This window comes from Equus quagga, chromosome 4 (genome assembly GCF_021613505.1).
Source record: "Equus quagga isolate Etosha38 chromosome 4, UCLA_HA_Equagga_1.0, whole genome shotgun sequence".
Lineage (NCBI taxonomy): Eukaryota > Metazoa > Chordata > Mammalia > Perissodactyla > Equidae > Equus > Equus quagga.
The window spans coordinates 26,354,890-26,375,783 of NC_060270.1; the positions used below are offsets into that span (position 1 = coordinate 26,354,890).

The 20,894-nt window shown below is 47.7% G+C and overlaps 2 protein-coding genes across 3 annotated transcripts in view; one reads left to right on the forward strand and one right to left on the reverse strand.

The window, feature by feature from the left end:
* The first annotated feature begins 1,897 nt into the window (after positions 1–1,897).
* MUC20 (mucin 20, cell surface associated) lies at positions 1,898–15,301 on the forward strand. The gene is made up of 4 exons (XM_046657913.1): positions 1,898–2,032; positions 5,225–6,565; positions 8,974–9,065; positions 10,636–15,301. Exons 1-4 carry the CDS (start codon positions 1,933–1,935, stop codon positions 10,702–10,704), a joined length of 1,602 nt encoding a protein of 533 aa, XP_046513869.1. The 5' UTR covers positions 1,898–1,932; the 3' UTR covers positions 10,705–15,301.
* Positions 15,302–19,300: 3,999 nt separating this feature from the next.
* Positions 19,301–20,894, reverse strand: part of MUC4 (mucin 4, cell surface associated) — a 46,554-nt gene continuing 44,960 nt past the window's right edge. The window contains exon 23 of one of the 2 annotated variants that reach the window (XM_046659814.1): positions 19,301–20,177. In XM_046659814.1, the coding sequence (XP_046515770.1) occupies positions 19,982–20,177 (196 nt within the window). In that variant the 3' untranslated portion in view covers positions 19,301–19,981. The remainder of the gene's footprint in view (positions 20,178–20,894) is intronic. The other variant, XM_046659816.1, reaches the window with a different exon arrangement.

Genomic DNA, 20,894 nt, shown 5'->3' on the forward strand with positions numbered 1-20,894 from the left:
CAGCGGGTTCCTGGTCAGATCCCATCATAGGCAACTGGGCTGGAGCTGAGCTGTTGATCACTGAAGTGGTGAAAGAAAGAGGAAATGGAGGGGGGAGTCCGTGCTGGGGGTGGAAGGCACCTGGAATACCTCAGTCTGTAGATAAAGCCACTGGCTGCTGGAATGAGGAAGTCTCTCTCCCAGCCCGGGTGGGGCAGAGCCCTGGCCCAGGAGGGGAGGGAGGTGGCAGAAAGGAGCTGCATTCTTGCTGGATTTCTCCTCCGTCTTCTCTAGAGGGAAGCTTCCTGCTAGATCACAGGCTACCAGACAGGGCTTGAACAGAATCCAGGTCACTGCTGTGGTCTGGCCTGCTTTCCCCACCTGAAACCCACCTTGGGGAATCCATCCTCCGTTTATGAAGTCAACGGCTGAGGTTGAATGGAGGGTGGAAGGACTCAGCCTGCCAGGAGTACTCTACAGATTAATAGTGTAGTTGAAACTGGGGTCCAAGATCCCGAACCTCAAGTGCTGGGTTGCGTCTCCAATGGTTGCCCCTCAGCCTCTCGTAGGCTCTTCTTCTCCCTACACCCTGGAATGGCTCCCTCCTCCTTCCAGGCAGCAGAGGTCTTTATCCAACGCAGGGCGAAGTTCCAGAAGACAGTGTCTCACACCCGAAGCAGAACCTCAGACTGCATGGCCAAGAGGACCAACAAGGAGCCCTTGTTGACAGAGGCCCAGAGAAGGCAAATAACTTGTCCAAGATCACACAGCTCCTGATCCACCATTAGGAAGGAGCTGGAAACAGAACTTAGACTTTCTGATTCCACTTTAAAGTTCCTTCCAGCTGTGAGATTTTGATTTCTTGATGCCGATCCAGCAAGCTTTCCTCTACCCAGAGCTGATTTCATCACAAAACTCTTGCCCTGAAATCCCCCAGGTACCTTGTTTGGCCACTAGGCTGTGGCCATAACAGCTCCTCACCTTGGCCCCTTGAAGGGGTACGAGTCTTATCTAGGGCATTTGGAAATGCGTTCTGCAGCCTGGTTCTCCTTCCTGTGGTCAAATCCCCTAAGCTTCTCTAAGCCTTCACCCTCACACTTTCCCCCTCCCAGGCCCTGTGACTCAAACCAGCACTCTTACTCCTTCCCTTCTCCCAGCCAGTGCCTTCCCCAACCCGCACCTCCAGTCTGGCCAGGGCCAGGGTCCTGGCTCTGACTGGCAGAGAGAACCACTGGATGTGAAGATGGAGGGATGTTAGGGATCAGACTCCTGCCCCACACTGGAGAGCTGTCTCCTCCAGACCTCAGGAGGCCGTCCCTTCTCTCTATTGCTTGAGGATCAGGGTGGATGTCAGGGCTCTCACTCACTGAGCACTTACAATGTATATGCTTTTGATGAGCACTGAGCATGTATCAGGCACTGTGTAAGAGCTTTACTATCTCATGTAATCCCCACAAAACAACCCAGGGAGGTAGGGATTATGCCCATTTTACAGTTGAGGTTCAGAAAGTTCTTTAATTTGCCCTAGATCATAGAAGAAATGAAGTCTAGGATTAGGAATGAAACCCAGGTCTATCTAACTAAAAGCGTAAGCCCCCCACACAAGGGGATGGGGTTGGGGAAGGGGAGATGTGTGAGAAACACCATCTTCCATGGCCTCCCGGGCTGCGGCCCCAGGGAGGTGAACATCACCGTAGAAATGATTCCATATCTTCAAATCAAACTTCAGAGTGGAGAGGTCACGGAGGTCACTGGGCAATGGGGACGGGTGATTAGCTCGCTGACAGCCCTTGACTCGAAACCTGCCAGCTCTCTCAGCCTGTGCCTCCGTGATCACCTGGCTGCGTCCTGGAAACTACCCAGTCATACCAGGCAGGTGGCTCGCCCCTCCTCCCGGGGTTGAGGAAGCAGGAAAAGGTGGCAGTGAGAGGCAGTGGGCAGTTCTGCTGGGCTATGGTGGCCGGATCCCCGGCTAGGATGGGCTCTCTCTGGGGCCTGCTGCTGCCCCTTTTCTTCTTCTGCTGGGAGGCCGGGGCCCCCAGGAGCTCTGCAGGTATGGAGGTGAGAGGGGGCCTGTGGGCTTCTCTCCTGATAGGGCTCTGGGGCTGAGTTTCTGTTCTGGCAGCCCTTTGTGGGTGAGGGTAGCTCTCTTGGGTTAATTATAATTAACCTTAAGGCTATATATGAAATATTACTATAGCTGATAAAGAGCGTGCAAATGGCAGTGTGTCAGCTTAGGTATTAACGACACTGCGGTCCGGTCTGTACAAATGAGCGACGTCATTGTGAGGTCGCTGTGGGTGTGTCTTTACGCCTGTGGGAGTATGTGTAAGCGGGGTGGGGAGGGTAAGGGGCGAGGGAGGGGTGGGCTGGTAATAAATCTGACTAAAGCCCAAGAATGTGGCTTGACAAGATTCTAACTCCTCCAAGTTTACTTTCCAGCGCAGATTTCCTTTAAAGAACAGTTTTTGCGTGAAAAGTCTGACTATCACAGACGGCTTGGGGAGGTGGATTCTGAGAGAGGGGGGGCTTTCATGGAAGAAGAGAACTAACACTGATCTGTAACAGGAACTGTGCCAACCTTGTCAAATGCCTTATCTTTTTTTAAATCGACTTTATTTTTTAGAGCCATTTAGGTTCACAGCAAAATTGAGTGGAAAGTAGAGTTCCCATATACCCTTATGCACTATCTTTTTAATCCTCAAAATAACCCTATGAGAGAGATACGATTCTTATTCTTACCCCACTCCCGCATCCTCCCTTAAACGTGAGGAGACTGAGGTTTACCAGGATTCAGTAGCCCGTCTGCAGAGCCAGGGTTTCATTCCAGGCATCCGTAACCATTGGACCACACCGCCTCCTGCAGGTTCTCACGATCTATACGCTTGTGCTGCACATTTTACGTTTAATTTAATTTAATCTTCACAACCCTATGAGATGGAAACCCCTACCTCCATTTCACAGATGAGAAAATGCAGCCTTGGACCCGGGAGGCCTGGCCAGGGTCACATGGTTGGGAAGAGGCAGAGCAAGCAGCAGAGAGAGGACCCAAACTCAGGTCCGAAGTGCACAGGCTTTCTTCTCCACCTGCTTGATGTGAGGAATGGGCCAGGAGAGCTGCAACATTCTGGAGCCGCGAGGGCCCGGCAGGCTTTGCTCTGTGGGAGAAGCCCCCTGGTGTGTAAGAGACTTGGGTGGGGGCTGTGAGAGCCCCAGGGATGAAGAGACTATGGTTTGGGAAGCATCAGGGGCTCTCACAGCAGGATGACACCACGGGGCTCCCAGAAAAAGAAGAAAATGTGTTAGGGGTGGTCCGTGGTCAGACCCCAAGAGCACCACTGTTTGGGCCTCAGGCTGTGTGGGCTGACGCAGAAAGACTGCTTCTGCTGTGTGGGCACCAAGGAGGCTCAGAGAAATGCCTCGGGCTTTGAAGTGGGGAGAAGAAAATATATTCCTGTAAAAGCGTCATTTGCGTGCAGTTAGATTGCACTGGACAGGAAATGCGAGCGAATGCCGTGACCCACTTAATATGCATGTGCGTGCAGTCTGAAATTCTCACTATAGTAAAATTAGGTTGTCGCTCTCGAGTGACTCCATGAGAGGACGTGGTCAGGGAGGGGTGCTTCATAACCCCTTGCAGGCTTTGGAATATGAGGGCTTTCCCACTCCCCTCTCCTCTGGTCCTCACCACCACGGCAAGGCAGGCATCGTGACCCTTTTCACAGGGGAGGAAATGGAGGCTGGAAGAGGTCCAGTGAGTGGCTGAGCTGGTAGGAGGCAGAGTCGGGATGTGAACCAGTAAATCATCAGACTCTAGAGCTCGTAGGCAACAGACCCGGGGCTGGAACCCTGTCTCTTGCTTCCTGGCCCAGTGCTCTTTCATCCTTCAGTGGGAGACACAGGAAGACAAGCTGAGGACCTGGGGCCCCGTCCTGACACCCTAGATAGAGGTGACCAAACGGTCTTGGCCCTCCTTTGGGTCCTTGGGTACTTTTGGGCCAGTAGATCTCAGTAAAGACCATTTTGAATCACCAGAATGCCAGAGAAGGGGGCTTTTATTTTGATCCTTTTCCTTCCAAAAGTAGGGTTACTAGATAAAATACAGGGCATCCACTTAAATTTAAATTTCAAGTAATGAAGTTTTTTTAGTATGTCTCAAATATCACATGAGAAATACACATACTAAAAAAATTATTTTTTGTTAAAGTTATTCCTTGTTTATCTGAAATTTAATTCAAAATTAACTGGTCATCCTGTTAATTATCCTTTTTCTATTTGCAAGATCTGGCAACCCTCCCCAAGAGGATCCTTGGCCCACTTACAGAGAGAGCCTGGCCCACTTGGTAGACAGGGGAGGCGCCCTTGCCAGCCCACAAAAGACCCCATTGTAGCCTCCCTCAGGGTGGTGAGCGCCCGCTGGCCCTCCATTCCCACAATGTCAGGGGTCGGTCAAGTGAACAGAGACCCTCTGCCCTATGGAGAAATGCCAGGAGCATCTTTCTAAAAAAAGTGAAGTTTTGCCTCACCTGGCTCCCTGTTACCTATGGAAAATGCTTGGTACGTCGTTTCCACAGTTCAGGCGTTCTGTCGTCTTAGGCCTATGTTCAGGAGAGGCTGGGGCGGGGCTGGGAAACTTGCCCCTTTTCCCTTGCTAGAGCCCCAAGGCCCCCGCCTGCTCCCCTCCCTCCTGGAGCCACCACCACCCACACTGCCTCTGGAGGGTCTTCTCCGCCAGTCCTCTCAGCTGCCTCTGAGCACAAAACCACAGATGTTTCTTGTATTCGAAAAGTTTTTTACTTCCATGGGGAAACATTTGCTGGATGAGAAAAGTATCCAAGGGAAAGTGACAAGGATTCTTTCAGAAAGTTCTGAGAGTCGTGGTCCCTGCCCTGCAGTTCTTGGCTCATTTGGACTTCTGACTTCTTTGCTCCCCCTTGAAGCTGGATCCTGGCCCCACACATCCCCTTTGACAGCTTCAGACCAATAACCAACTAGATTCTGGGGCTTGCTTGCCTTAAGTGTGCCATCAGAGGACATCAGTCAGCGTGGTCCCAGTTACGTGGCTGCCGCACAGGACTTCCCGATACTGCCTCCTTCTTCCTTGTATATATAGATGAAAAATAGGTCAAAGCAACTCCCTCTCCCCACCCTCCTCCTAGCTGTGCCCAGGCCATAAACACAAGAGCTTGTGTGAAGTCAGTCCACTGGGACGCATGGCTCACAAAGATGGTTTTACCCAACACAGGCCCCAGCACCAGTGGACCAGGCCCTTTGGTGACAACGAGCCACACAGAAGTGCCTGCTGTGACTCCAGGAGTCAGAACAAGCTCAGAGGGAGCCTTCCAGACCACTGACCTTGCTGAGACCTCTGTGCCAAGCCACATCCCTCTGGAAAGTCATCAAACCCTGAGCACCCAGACCTCTCACAGTACCTTAATCCCAGGCAGCACCATTTCAGAAGCAGAGACCACAGAAACCAGGACCATTAGTCTTGCAGCAGAGACCAGGGCCCTCACAAAAAGAACACCTTCCAAATTCATGGTCGTGATGACCCCTCCTATGGAGACAACAGCCACAAGCGACAACCCCACGAGAACTGGAATGACCACAGTGCAGATTGTTACAGGCAGTGATCTCTTGGAAGCGGCCTTTGACACCCTTTGTACTGATGACAGCTCTGAAGAGGCAAAGAGGATCAGAACTAGTGCCTTGACATTGGCTCAGATCCTCACAGAAGCCAAGGCCCTTACGTTGGAGAGCAGCACCTCCTCTGACAGCTCAGTTCCAGCCATCACCACCTCACAAGTCCTGGCACCTCATGTCACTGCTCCGGCAAAAGCCTTGGTTGCCTCCACCATCTCTGACATTGAGGTTACCAATGGCAGCGTTATGGAAACGGAAACAACTGCCAGCATCCCTAAGACCTCAGACACAGCTTACAGCCCCGCAGGAGGAAAGGCCCTGTCCACTCCTGAGGTGTCAGCTTTGCCCGACCCCACGGAAGCGAAATCACACCTCACCGAGACCACGACCTCGGCGGAGGCCTCGTCTACCGCCAGCACCGCAGAATCGGCCACACATGAGACCACAGTTGAGACCCCACTCCCTGCTACTAGCACCACAGAAAGAGAAACAACAGCAGCTGAGGCCACCACCCCTAGTGGAACTTGGGCGACTGTCAGCGTGAACCCTGTGGAAGAAGTCTCAGCCCTCTCTGCTGAGACGACAAGCCACACTGAGGTCCCAGGAGCATTTACAGTCTCCACAGAGGCTGGGTCGACAGTGGGCAAAGGGACTTCCCTTGCAACGGTCTACAGCCTCTCCGAAGGAATTACCATCAAGAGCTCCACCCGCTCAGAGACTTCCACCACAGACAGCAGGACCAACGGGCCCATCCCCGACTGCACGAGGCCTCTTCCTTCTGTCCATCCGACTACAGCCGACAGCAGCCAAGAAGAAAACACCACCTTAGCCAAGACCACAGCCTCAGCGAAGACCTTGAAGACAGCCAGCACAACCAGAGGGCAGCCCCCAAAAGCCGTGCCCACTACTGCTCAGACAAGGGGGACCACAGAAGTTCCTGCAAGTAAGTGGCTCCCCCATGTGTGATCTTTGGGGTTTGGGGTTTGGGGTTTGGAGTCTCCAGGATGTCTACATGCTTAAGGAGCAGAAAGGAAAGAAGGGTCTGGATGACTATTCTGAGCCCTGTCTCTGATGTCGCCTCTTCATGATCTTCTAGTGGTTCTTCCCAAAACGAGTAAGAAGCAGAGTGAGGGTGGCATATGGAGGGAGCGCGGGCTGCAAGTTTGGAGAAATAGTTTGAGATCTTGGCTCTGCCCGCAACAAGCTGAGTGACCTAGGACAGGTCCCTTTCCCTCTCTGGGCCTCAGTTTCTCCACCAGTAGCTGGAGGGGGTGCAGTGGACAGCAATGAGGTCCCTCCCAGCTCTGCCCTTCTATGAAGTTAACTGTTGAGTAACTACTGTGCGCCAGGCAAGGCCCCTAGTTTTGTTTAAAAGACACAGCCCTCGTGCTCTGGAAGCCTCTGTTTCAGCCAGAGCCACACAGAGGGGCCCCATGTGGGCGTCTGGCCCAAGTTGCTGCCTTCTGAGCAGCTAGGACCCCATGAAAGGGCGGCTCACTGGATGTCCTTGCTGGGTTTGGTGCCATAGAGGGTGACTGAAAATAAATAAGCAACCTGGGCGAAGGTTTGGGACTTTAAAGCTGCGTCTCTGAGACAACAGACGGTTCTCGGGGAAGAAGTCCCCTGTCAGAGGCTGCTTGGTCAGCCCAGCTCCTGGTCAGCCTGTAACCTCCGTCCCCGCTTCCATCGCTCTGTCCTTGTACCTCATCCCTGCCATAGCCGCAGCTTGCCCTGCCTTTCTGGGGAGGTGAAATAAAAATATTAATCACTACCACCTTACCGAGTATCTTTTGTATTCCAGGCAGAGGGGATATAAAAATATTTCACAACCAGGAAGCACTGGCACCAGCTGAATGTTCTCTCTGATGCCAGGCAGTGTCCTATGAATCTAGCATGTGATATCTCCTCTGATTAAATCTTCCAAACCACCTTATGAGGTGGCTGTTATCACCCATCTGACAGCTGAGGAAGCAGATTTAAAGATGGTAAAAGACGGCTGTGGGATCCCAAATGAAGGTCTGATTCTAAAACTTATAGTCTCCTATTGTGCTTTTATTTTTAAAAGTTCAATTATTAATATATTTTTATTTTAAAATGCTTTTCTTTATTATTTGTTGATTAGGTGATACACTGACATGATTTAAAATTCAATAGGTAAAAAGGGTACCCCATACAAGGCCTTCCTCCCACTGCGGTCCCCCAACTACCCAGTTTCCTCAGGCACATAACCGAGGGTATCACTTTCTTGTGAATCGTCTTCTGGACGTGAAATATGCATTTGGAAGCATAAAAAGGAGGATGGTAGATATAGGTGTAGATAGATGTCTTTCCTCCTTTTTACACAGGTGGAGCATATGATAAACACAGATCTCTGAGATGAAGCCACTCTTTTTTATGGCTGCTCAGTATTCCATTTTGTTTTACCTTAATTAATTTTTTTATTTGAGGAAGATTAGCCCTGAGCTAACATCTGCTGCCAATCCTCCTCTTTTTGCTGAGGAAGACTGGCCCTGAGCTAATATCCGTGCCCATCTTCCTCTACTTTATATGTGGGATGCCTGCCACAGCATGGCGTGCCAAGTGGTCCATGCCCACACCCGGGATCTGAACTGGTGAACCCCAGGTCGCTGAAGCAGAACCTGCGCACTTAACCGCTGTGCCACCAGGCCGGCTCCTACCTTAATTAATTTAACCAGCCCTCTATGGATGGACATTTAGGTTGTTTTCAGTATTTTGTTATGACAAACAGTGTTGCATAAATAGTACATTTTTCACATGTGTGTTATTTTCCGGATCAATTCTACTGATGTTCTAATAGGAAGAAATGACTCCAAGGTGGCAGGTAAAGGCAGGCCAATTAGAGCTCAACAAAACGGAGAACTCGCCTACAGAGCTGCTAAGTCAGGATGGCTTCCAACTTAGAACTGGAAGAATTGGCTGAGGGCATCCCTCAGAAAGCCAGCCTCTCTCCATCATTCTCCCCAGCTGGGCCCTTTCCCAACAGCCCTATCCAGGACCTCCAGGCCTTGAGAACGTTCTAGATCCACTTTCATTTCTCCTTCCTCACACTAGACTTTTGGCTTCTCTGAATGTGAATGGAGCCTTTAACCATCATTTCCCTCACTCTTGTTGGGAAGACACTACACTGGGCCCGATTATTGGAGAGGGAATCCAGCGAATCCTCCTTCTCTTTGCAGTAAGTGTGAGATCCCACATGAACACAGACACATTTACACATGAGAGCGAGCACGTATATACAGAGGGGGGCTGGGGGCTGGGGAGCAGAGTCACGTCTTGCTTCCTGAACTGACTTACCCATATTTTCATCTTCCTACTGTTCTTAACTTGCAGGTGGGGTTGGAGGCTTCCTCCTCCTGCGGCTAAGCGTGGCCTCCCCAGAAGACCTCACTGAGCCCAGAGTGGCAGAGAGGCTGATGCAGCAGGTGAGTGGGCGCTTCCTGGGCCAGGGGAGTGGAGGAGAGTGAGAGGTTCCTGGAGACCCCAGGGAAGATCTGCAGGATGAAGAGGAGCAGCTGCTGCGCTTGGGCGGGGTCTAGTTTCTCTCTGGGTGTTAGGAGCTAAATCTAAGGAGCCCTGCCTGACGTTTCCTGAGTTCTGAATTTGCCTTCTCTGCTTTGTAAAAAATTCTTCCCCTCATTCCCAAGGTCCTCAGGCCCTAGGAAGTTCAGGCCTTCTGGTCCCTGGGAGAAGGTCAATGATATTAATGGGCAGATAGGCAGGATTTTTGGTTGCAAATGGCAGAAATCAACTCAATGTAGCTTACACAGAAAAAGCAAGATATTGGCTGAGAAACCTAGAAGTGGCTGTTCCAACTTCAGTTGTGGCTGGATCCAGCAGCTCAACCATGATCATCAGGATTTTCTCTTTCTCTCCCTCCCTCAGCTCCACTCCCTTCGTTCTTCAGAGTCTCTCTCCATATGTAAGGAAAGATGGCTGTGACAACCCTAGATTCGCAAAGCACTTCCCTCTCCCAAGATCTGCATATCAAACTAGGGAAAGACTGATCTCACTGGCCTGTAGGGGCCCCCATGACTGACAGCCTGACCTGACCCACATGGAATGGGAAGGACAGGCCCCAAAGGAAATAGGGATGTTAGGCAGAAAAATCCCATGGGTGTACGCTCTAGATGGGGACCAAAATTGGGATGTATTTGTACAACAGGTTGGGAAAATTCTCCTAAAACCCAGATCACCGGACACAGCTTCCAGTGGTGAAATTCAGGAATCAGGGCTTTGGGGGATGGTGTGAACCAATGGAAGGTTAGAATAAGCCAGCTCAGCCTAGCTCCTGTGCCCACATCTTGCTGCCAGGGGTGAGAAAACGGAAGATCTGGGCTCTTGAAGTTCTCTTAGTGGAAGGGGGGTCCACTGGGACTCCCATAATAAGGAGTTCTCTGAACACAGCATAGGGGTTTTGAAGTAGGACAGCCAAATATAGGACAAATACCCACTGCACATGATGACTAAAGTAGCAAGTGTGAATCCTAACCTAAGAGAGAAGCCAGGCTTGTGTCAGATCCGAGCCCCCCCAACTGGAAGCTATTTCAGGGGTCAGAAAGAAGCCAGGGAGATAGAAGCGGGTCAGGAGCTGAGGTGCAGAAACCAGGCCATGTGGGTGCCGGGCATCAGTTCTTCTTGGGCGCTGGCCACTGGCGTAGGGCTCAGGGGTCAGAGAAACAATAAGCTTTGGAGCCAGATAGATCTGGGTGTGAAGTCCAGTTCCTAACTGTATGACCTTGGGTAAGTGACTCCATAGCACTTTCCTCCCTTATAAAGTGAGGCTAATACTACCTGCTTTATAGGGTTACTGTGCGGTAATTCTACGACATAATGTGCATGAAGCACCCAGGCCTTGCCCAGCCCCCAGGAGGCTCAGGAAGTGCTGCTGGCCTCCTCATTCCTTCTCTCCTATGGTCCTTTCCTGTCCTTGGCCTGTGGTGAGCTCATGGGCCAGATGCGCTGGAGGTACCACCTGTTCCTTTTGCCCTCCAGCTCCTCCATGAACTGCACATCCACATGCCACGCAGCCAAGTCTCCCTGCTGCGCATCAGGAGGGGCTGAAGAAGACCAGCTGCAGCCAGACGTGCCCACGTGCCAAAGGGGGGACCTAGGGCCTAGGCCCCACCGCAGGCTGGAGCCACGTTACTGTGCCGAGATGCACCTGGAAGGTTCCCACAGAGGTCAACTGACCTAAGCTCTTACCCCAGACCTGGCAGCCGGACCCTGGCTCACATAGGCCTGAGTGCATGTGGGTGGGGAGGGGGCCTTCCCAGTTCCAGAGGTGTCCTTGGACTTCCCACAGCACACGTGTTGTGTTTAAGTAAAGAGTGACCTGATCACCTACCTGTCACTTGCTGCATGCTTCCATCCGACGTTAAAATCACATTCAGTGTGGCCTGGAGGTTATCTATTTCACCTGTACATTTCTTGACATTTTATGACACAAGGATTTTGTGCATCCTCACTGCTACCTCCCTCCTTCGTGCTCCCTGGCTCTTGGTTTGCACCTTGATGACAGCGCTGACTGAGGCTGGCCTGGAGCTTGCTGAACCGTGAGCTCCTTCAGATCAGGGACCCTATTTGTATCTCGGTGTCCCTTGAATGTAGGAGGGTGCCTGGCCTGTAGTAAGATCACAGAGAATGTTTGCTGAATTGACTTGCGTTTCAAATTCTGGATGCAAGCAGATTTAAAAGAAGGTCTGTAATACTCAATTATTCCTCCCCCATAGCTCAAACTCATGTTATTATTTTTTTTAAATTAAAAGTGGCATATTTTTTTCTATTGTAAAAGTAAAACTTGCCCGAGATTTTAAAATTCTGAAAAATTCAAAAGGACCAAGAAAAAAAAAAAGAAATAGGAAGAGGAGGGGAAGAGAAAGAAAAAAAATTTCTGATATCCCACCTCTGAAATACAGCCATTGTTAATGTATATATTCAACCTCTCCACTTGGTCTAAGAGATACCCCATATTCAACATTTCCAAAATCAAAGCTCTAATCTTTTCCCCTAAACCTGCTCTGCCTGCATCTTCCTCATCTCAGTTAATGCCAGTTGCATCCTTCAGTTGCTCAAGCCAAAATCCTTGGAACCCTCTCTGTTTCTCTGTTTCTTTTACATTTTACATCCAGTTCATCAGGAAACTCTGTCGGCTCTACTGTAGTCAAAATATGCCCAGAATCCGACCCCTCCTCACCATCTCCACTGCTCTCACCTGGTCCAGGCTGCCATCGTCTCTCACCTGGAGTACTAATATCCTCCTAACAGTCTCCCTGTTTCTAACTTTGCCCTCCAGCCCTAGTCTAGTCCCAGCACATCAGCCAGAGCTGTCTTTTTATAAGGTCACACAGACCATGCCACTCCTTTGCTCCAAACTCTCCCCTTTCATTCAGAGAAAAAGCAAAGTTCCTACAACGGCCTGCAAAGCTGTACACGATCCGCAGCCCTCCACCAGCCTCTTGAACTTGCTCCCTGCCCTCCAGCCACGCTGACTTCCTTGCCATTCCTTGGATGCATGCTCCCGCCTCGGGACCTCTGCATGCGTTGCTCAGTCTAGAATGCTTCTCCTCCAGGTAGCCACTTGGCTAACTCCACATCCTTCACCTTCTCAGGGGGTCTACCTGACCACCTCCTCTGCTTTGACTTTCTTCATAACACTGATCACAGCCTAACGGAACACATATTTTTTGCATTTGTCTTGTTTATTATCTGTCTCCCTCAACTAGCATGAGTTTGCTCACTGCAGTCTCCCTAGCGTCTGGGACAGTGCCTCGCACATATAAGGTGCTCAGTAAATACTGGTTAAATGAAGGAAGGAAATAACAAGACAAGATGGATATTGCTCTGAAGGAGGGGAGAATGGCCCCCTTCCTCTTGCAGAGTAGGGCAGAATGAGTTCCATCAAGTAGGTTGGGCAAAAACAGTTCAAACCTTCATCCCAGCATGTTTGTTGAGCGCCTACAATGGAAGAGAAGCTATGCGGTGTGCCGTGGGGGACTCAAAGATGTCTCTTCTCAAGGGGATTACAGTTAGTAGGGGAGGTTAGACAGGTACAGAAATAACCTGAAAGAACTTATTTACACCATATACTGCAAACCAGAATGTCCTCAACATACAAAGAAAGAAAAGGGCAAAAATACCAGTAGAAAAGGGAACAAATGGCAAGAACAGATGATTTACAAAAGAAGGAATATAAATGCCTCTTTTCCACAAAAAAGAAATGTTGACTTCACTAGCAAAAAACGGTACAATGTGGTATCGCCTATAGTGTGTCAATAGGTAAAGATTTATAAAAATTATAATATCTATATTGCTGTGGGTGTGGGGAAAAGCACTCAAACACTGCTAGTGTGAATGAAATTGGTACAACCTTCTGGAGGACAATCTGATTATTTATCTAAAGCCTTAAACATGTGCATTCCTTTAAGCCAGCAATTTCATTCCTAAGAGTTTATCTTAAGGAAATAATCAAGAATCTGTGCAAAGATCAACAAATAAATATGTTCCTTACAGAACTATTTATAATAACCAGTAAAAGAAAAAGACAAAACAAAACACAAAAAAGATATCCTAAGGGAGCCATTTGGTTAATAATAATGCTATTTTATACAATCTTTAGAAGCGTCATTGGGAAGTATATTTATTAACATGGAAAGAAGTTCGTGAAATATTATTCTGTTCTCTTTTATTTTCCTAAGATGGAACCTTCTTTTCTTTTCTTTCTCCAAACTACTCTTCACGCTGTCTCCAGAGCTTTCCTCTCCAAAATCACAGCTGGTCCTGTGCCTACCTACAGGATGAAACCTCCAGCTTTGTGAATGAGGGTCTTTGTGATACGGCCTTGGCCAATTTTATCAGCTCTGTGTCCTATGGCCCCATTTCCTGTGTCGTATGTTCCTTCCACAGGGAACTTCTCACTACTTCCCAGTCACACTTGCTTTGATCCAGAGTGTTTGCACATCACAATTCCCAGCCCTGGAATGTTCTCCCTCCTTCTGGTCCCTTTGTCTGGAAAACTCCTATTCATGCTTAAAAGCCTACTTCATTTAGCACCTCCTCATGGTGGTTTTCCTCAAATTCCCTAAAGAGGAGCTAGTTTCTTAGTCTCTTTATGTTTCTGTTATATCACTTAACATGCTCTATCATGATTTATTTATTTACAAGTTTGTTAAGTCATATGTGCTTTAGAACAAGCACCATGCAGTATTCACCTCTGTTGCCATAGAACCTAGCACAGCCCTACACATGGAGGGCACTCAAATGTTTGCTGAATGATCAAGAGGATGGCCACATGAGCAGATGACCGTGAAATATGGGCACCGGGCTCTGAAAGTTAGGAAAATAACATTCACTCTTGAAGTCAAATGAAGTTAAAATTTAATGATATAATTATTATTAAGCTGCACTATAATTAAGCATGAATGGAGAGCAGTTTGCATAAATGACTATAACACCACTGTTATATAAATCAAATTCTCAAATAGTTTTTCTTTTCTTGCTTTGCCCTTATTCAAATCGGTGATACCTAGAAAAGTAGATAATTTAATCTTAATTACGTACATACAAGGACATACAATGCTGATTACTATTATTAAAAAAGAAACAAATGAAAATAAATAAATAAATAAAATGGAGTCAAGGGGCCAGAAGAGAGAACTCTCATGCACTTGACACTCAACACACACTGTAGAACCCAACAAGAAGAGAGGTACCTCGCACCTCCCACAGGAAGTGATACTACTCACACCCCAGCAGAAGGAAGGAAGGAATTCCTCCTCACCCAGTGACAGCTCAGCCAATGAGAGACTTCCGTAACTCAGCCAATGAAAAGCCACCACACTTTCCCCAGTCTCCTCCAACAGACTCTTCCTTTACAACAGCCCCTCCCAGCTATATAAAAGAACCTTTCTCTCCTTTCTTTCTCTGGACTCGCCTGTGATTCACCATAGACCATATGTCCTGAATTGTAATGGTTTGGTGTTCCTGAATAAACCCATTCTGCTGGTAAAATAACTGGCTGTTTATTTGTTTGAGATCAACAGTGCTTAATTCTTTTTACTTAATTTTTATTCTTTTTAAAATTAACAAATGTTATTTTTTTAGTAGTTTTACGTTCACAGCAAAATTGAACCAAAAGTACAGAGTTTCCATATCCCCTCCCTCACACAGACTTAAAACCTCCCCCACTATTAACATCCCCCACCAAAGAGCATTTGTCAAAAATGAGGAGCCTACGTTGACACGACATTATCACCAAAGTCCGTAGTTCACATTAGGGTTCACTCTTGGTGGTGGACGTTCTATGGGTTTTGACAAATGTATAATAATATGCATCTACCATTGTAGTACCCTATAGGGTATTTTCACTGCCCTAAAAATGCTCTGTGCTCTTTCTATTCCCCCTTCCCTCCCCTCTAATCCCTGGCAACTACTGATCTTTTTACTGTTTCCATAATTTTGTTTTTTCCATTATGTCATACTTGGAATCATAAGATACGTAGCCTTTTCAGATTGGCTTCTTTCACGTAATAATATGCATTTAAGTTTCCTTTGTGTCTTTTCATGGCTTGATAGCTCGTAGCTTTTTAGTACTGAACAATACATCTCTGGATGTACCATAGTTTATTTATCTGCTCATCTACTGAAAGACATCTTGGTTACTTCCAAGTTTTGGAAATTATGAATAAAGCTACTATAAACATACGTGTGCAGGTTTCTGTGTGGACATGTTTTCTACCCCTTTGGGTAAATACCAAAAAGTACAATTGCTGGATCATATGTTAAGAGTATGTTTAATTTTGTAAGAAACTGCCAAAGTGTCTTCCAAAGTGCTGTACCATTTCTCATTCCCAGCAGCGATGAATGAGAGTTCTTGCTGCTCCACATCCTCACCAGCCTTTGGTACTGTCAGTGCTCTGGATTTTGGCCATTCTACTAGGTGTGTAGAGGTATTTCTTTGTTGTTTTAGTTTGCAATTCCCTAATGACATATGACGTTGAACACCTTTTCATATGCTTACTTACCGTCTATATATCTTACTTGGTGAGGTCTATGTTCAGGTCTTTTGTGCTTTTTTGTTTCTTTCTTTTTTGGTGAGGAAGATTGATCCTGAGCTAACATCTGTTGCCAATCTTTCTCTTTTTGCTTAAGGAAGATTGTTGCTGAGCTAACATCTGTGCCAATCTTCCTCTGTTTTGTATGTGGGATGCTGCCATAGCACGGCTTGATGAGCGGTGTGTAGATCCATGCCCAGGATCTGAACCTGTGAACCCCGGGCTGCTGAAGTGGAGCACACAAACTTAACTACTACGCCATGAGGCCAGCCACTTTTGCTTATTTTTAAGATTTTATTTTTTCTTTTTCTCCCCAAAGCCCACAGGTACGTAGTTGTGTATTTTTAGTTGTGGGTCCTTCTAGTTGTCGCATGTGGGATACTGCCTCAGCATGGCGTGATGAGCGGTGCCATGTCCATGCCCAGGATTTGAACTGGCAAAACCCTGGGCCACCAAAGCAGAGCACAGGAACTTAACCAATCAGCCACCGGGCTGGCCCTCCACTTTTGCTTATTTTTTAATCAGCTTGTTCATTTTCTTATTGTTGAGTTTTAAGAGTCCTTTCTATATTTTGAATAACAGCCCTCTATCAGGTGTGTCTTCTGCAAATATTTTCTCCCAGTCTGTGGCTTGTCTTCTCATTCTTTTCAGGCTGTCTGTCACAGAGCAAGAGTTTTTAATTTTAATGAATTCCAGCTTATCAATTCTTTCCTTCATGGATCATGCTTGTGGTGTTGTATCTGAAAAGTCATTGCCACAGCCAGAGTCATCTAGGTTTTCTCCTATGTTATCTTCTAGGAGTTTTATGGTTTTGTGTTGGACATTTAGGTCTATGATCCATTTTTAGTTAATTTTTGTGAAAAGTGTAAGGAGGTCTGGGTCTAGATTCTATTTTTCTTTTTTGTGTGTGAAGATTCACCCTGAACTAACATCTGTGCCAGTATTCTCCCATTTGGTATGTGGGATGCGCCATGGCTTGATGAGTGGTGTGTAGGTCTGCACCCGGGATCCAAACCTGTGAACCCCAGGCTGCTGAAGTGGAGAATGTGAACTTAACCACTACACCAGTGAGCCAGCCCCTAGACTCATTTTCTTGCATGTGGATGTTCAGCTGTTCTAGTACCCTTCGTTGAAAAGGCAACCTTCGCTTCATTGTGGTACCTTTGCTTGTTTGTCAAAGATTAATTGACTATATTTATGAGGGTCTATTTCTGGTCTCTGTATTCTGTTCCACTGATCTACTTGGTCTATTCTTTTGTCAACACCACACTGTCTTGATTACTGTAGTTTATAAAGTACTTACTTAAAAATAACTCTTGAAGTTGGGTAGCATAAGTCCTCCAACTTTGTTCTTCTTCAATACTGAGTTGGCTATTCTGGGTCTTTCACCTCCCCATATAAACTTTAGAATCAGTCTGTCAATATCTACAAAAAAATCTTGCTAGGATTTTAATGGGGATTGCATTGAATCTATAGATCAAGTTGGGAAGAACTAACATCTTGACAATATTGTCTTTCTATCCATGAACATGGAATATCTCTCCATTTATTTAATTCTTTGCTATCTTTCATCAGAGTTTTGTTGTAGTTTTCCTTAGATAGATCTTGTACATATTTTGTTAGATTTATACCTAAGTATTTAATTCTGGGAGTTGCTAATGTAAATGGTAACGTGTTTTTAATTTCAAATTTCATTTGCTCATTCCTGGTATATAAGAAAGCAATTGATTTTTGTACATTAACCTTGCATCCTACAACCTTGCTATAATCGCTTATTAGTTCCAGGAGCTTTTTAAAAAATTCTTTTGGATTTTCGACATAGATGATCATGTCATCTGTGAACAACGACAGTTTTATTTTTTCCTTCCCAATCTGTATACCCTTAATTTCCTTTTTTTGTCTTATTGAATTAGTTAGGATTTCCAGTACAATGTTGAAAAGCAGTGGTGAAAGGGGACATCCTTGCCTTGTTCCTGATCTTAGCTGGAAAGCTTTGAATTTCTCACCATTAAGTTTGATGCTGCCATAGGTTTTTGTTGTTGTTGTTGTTTTGTTTTGTCTTGCTGAGGAAGATTCATCCTGTGTTAACATCCATCGCCAATCTTCCACTTGTTTTTGCTGGAGGAAGATTGTCCCTGAGCTAACATCTATGCCAATCTTCCTCTATTTTGTATGTGGGTCACTTCCACAGCATGGCTGTGGACGAGCTGCGTAGGTCTGTGCCCAGGAACTGACACTGGGCCACCAAAGTGGAGCATGCCAAACTTTAACCACTGGGCCATAGGGCCAGCCTTGCTATAGGTTTTTTTGTAGTTTTTTTTTTTTATCAAGCTGTGGAAGTTCCCCTCTCTTCCTAGTTTGCTGAGAGTTTTGATTATAAATGGGTGTTTGATTTTGTCAAATGCTTTTTCTGCATCTATTGATATGATCATGAGATTTTTCTTCTTTAATCTGCTCATGTCATATATTACCTTAATTCATTTTTGAATATGGAACCAGCTTTGCATACCTAGGATAAATACCATTTGATTGTGGTTCTTTTTATTCATTGTTGGATTTGATTTGGTAAATTTTTTTGAGGATTTTTGCATCTACGTTCATGAGAGATATTGGCATATAGTTTTGTTTTCTTGTGATGTCTTTTTCTGGTTTTGGTATTAGGGTAATGCTGGCCTCATAGAATGAGTTAGGAAGTATTTCCTCTGCTTCAATCTTCTGAAAGATATTATAGAGAATTGGTAGAATTTCTTCCTGAAATGTTTGCTAGAATTAACCAGTTAACCAATTTGGGCTATGCACTTAATTCTTGATAAATGAATGCTGGGATAAAATGAATGTGGTTTTATATGGAGAAACTTGGTTACACTTTGGGGCACTTGACATAAAGCTATAGCCTTGTACATATGAGAGGGGACTCATCTGTTAGAAGTCATTCTCTATGTAAAGCAGACAGTTCAGAGTCTCTGCTCAGATCAAAGATCATGTTTCTCTGGGAACTTTCTCCAACACCACTTGTTCACTTACAAGAGTGAGCCTGGGCACCAGGTTTGTATGATGTGACCTCCTTTCCTACCCTATGGCCACACTTGATTGGACCAGGGATAGACAATTGACATAAGCTGGACCAGATTCTCTCTTCATGGACTTGGGATTTAGGACCAAGAGGCAGGTCCCCAGTTTCTGCCTAGAGTTAGAATTGAGGTGCTGTAGACCACAGGAGTTGTGGACCAGTTGTTGTTGGAGTTGTTGCACCAGATAGGTGTAAAGGTCTGCCTGCTCAGAGAGAAGGACCAGGTGGAAACTGATCAGGTTGCTGGGAACAAGCACACAGAGTGGGACTGAGGAACTGTCCGGGGAAAAGCTCAGAAGACTCCACCTGGGACCCATGAAAGGTCACAAAAAGTGTATCAGGGCTTGGGTACCCCAGGTCTAAGGATGGGGTGGGTCGCATGCTTCTCGAGTTGGTTCCTGGAAAGGGAGCTCAAATGGCTTAACCCCTCCTCCAGGGAACACAGGCAGCGGGGACAGGAACCAAACAGGAAAAGGCACTGTGTATTTATGCTCCTGAAACTGATGGACAGAGCAAGGCAGGGACAGGTCCTGGGAGAGAGTAGAGGATACTCCATATGGGAGCATGTCTACCGTCCTCCTCAGAGGGCACAGCCTTGGCTTGTGTTGGGAGGAGGGGAAGAAAGTGCTTTGGAGGCTGAAGCAAGGATCTAAGACTGGGATGGAGCAACTGAACTTCCCAATGTGGAGTAACTGAGGGCCGAAGCAGGACTGGGTCCCACCCACCTCTGCTCTTCTACACCCTGGGCCTAACCCTTCAGCCACCAGAGGAAAATCACGAATGGAACCCAGGGCTTTGGAAACACAAGATGTCTGGAGGCTTTTATTTAAGTAGACTTTAATTAGAAGTAAACTAAAGAGTTTTGAGTGCAAATGCATTTTGGTTTTTAACTTAGAGCCATCACCCCATTATTAACTATGGCATGTGCGTGTGTGTGTAAGTCGGCGTCCTCGTGGGTATGTTTGTGTGAAAATCCATTCATTTACGTAGTGGGTCTTCATGGCCTCTTCCTGTCCGCCTCTGTGTCTACTGACCAGGAGTGGTTCTGCCTTTATTATTATTCATTCCCATTATTCATTCTCTTTGAAGAATCCTGAATCGCCTTCAGTCACCTTCCTCTTTCCAGCCTTCCCAAAGCAAGGGCGCCTAGAAGTGTGCGGGTGAGGCTGGGGTGGGTCCTGAGGTATCTAGGCCACAGCTGCCCCTTTGGGGCGAGGCCTCAGCTTTCTGAGTCCAGGGGGTAGGAGTACTGGGCCTTGGAGCAGCCCCAGAAGCGAAGGACCACAAATGTCACGACCCCCAGCAGCAAGAGGGCGCCCAGGGCCCCAAAGAGGATCCCGAAGAAGGCGCCGAGTTTCATGCTCAGGTGCTCACAGCGCTCGCCCCACGACGTGTAGATGGAGAAGGACACACACCTGGGGACAGAGGGAGGGACGCGGTCAGCACCAGAAAGGCGGGCGCCCAGCCTCCCCACCCCTCCTCTCCGCCGGGCCAGAGGCGGTGTTGCACCCTCGCCTCCGGGGAAAGCGGCGGAGTCTGGCCCGGGGTGGGGCCGAATCGGGGCTCCCAGGCTCGGAGGCAGGCGCGGCGGGGAACGCACGCGGCTCGGACCCCTGAGGACTGCGGGAGGGGGCGGGGCTGGCCACAGGCAGCATGCGCAGTCATAAACCCAGCCCCGCCCCCGAGAGCTGCCCCGGCCCTCGGCTCCGTCTGCAGTCCTTGGACCCGGGAGAGGAAAGGGTTGGGTAGATCTGGAACTTGTGGGGTCGAAGGTAGACGGAGGGCCGTGACATGACGAGAGGGCCCGGGTGGCGCTGCCCTTGTCCTCCTTAGCGGGCCTGCAGACCTAGTGGGCCCCATCACGGGAGCCCTCAGACTTGATGGACCGAGGAGACCGTGCCGCGCCAGTCTCAGAGGGCCTCCCCTGACTGGTCCTCTTACGGAGGGGCGGGGCCGGGCCCAGACACAAGACAACGCCTTCTTTTTGCACAAGGAGACAGCAGGGTGCCTACCCAAGAAGCAAAATGAGGTGGAAGAGTTTGGCTTAGGAACCTATATCCTTCCACTTCAGTTACTGGGTACCTTGGGTTCATTATCATCTCTGAGCTGCACTTTCCTCGTCTTTAAAGAGG

Excerpts from the sequence above, each read along its gene's own strand:
- MUC20 (XM_046657913.1), top strand. The coding sequence starts at position 1,933 with ATGGTGGCCGGATCCCCGGCTAGGATGGGCTCTCTCTGGGGCCTGCTG. Across the intron at positions 2,033-5,224 it reads GGCCCCCAGGAGCTCTGCAG|GCCCCAGCACCAGTGGACCA; the intron begins GTATGGAGGTGA and ends TACCCAACACAG. Across the intron at positions 6,566-8,973 it reads GACCACAGAAGTTCCTGCAA|GTGGGGTTGGAGGCTTCCTC; the intron begins GTAAGTGGCTCC and ends CTTAACTTGCAG.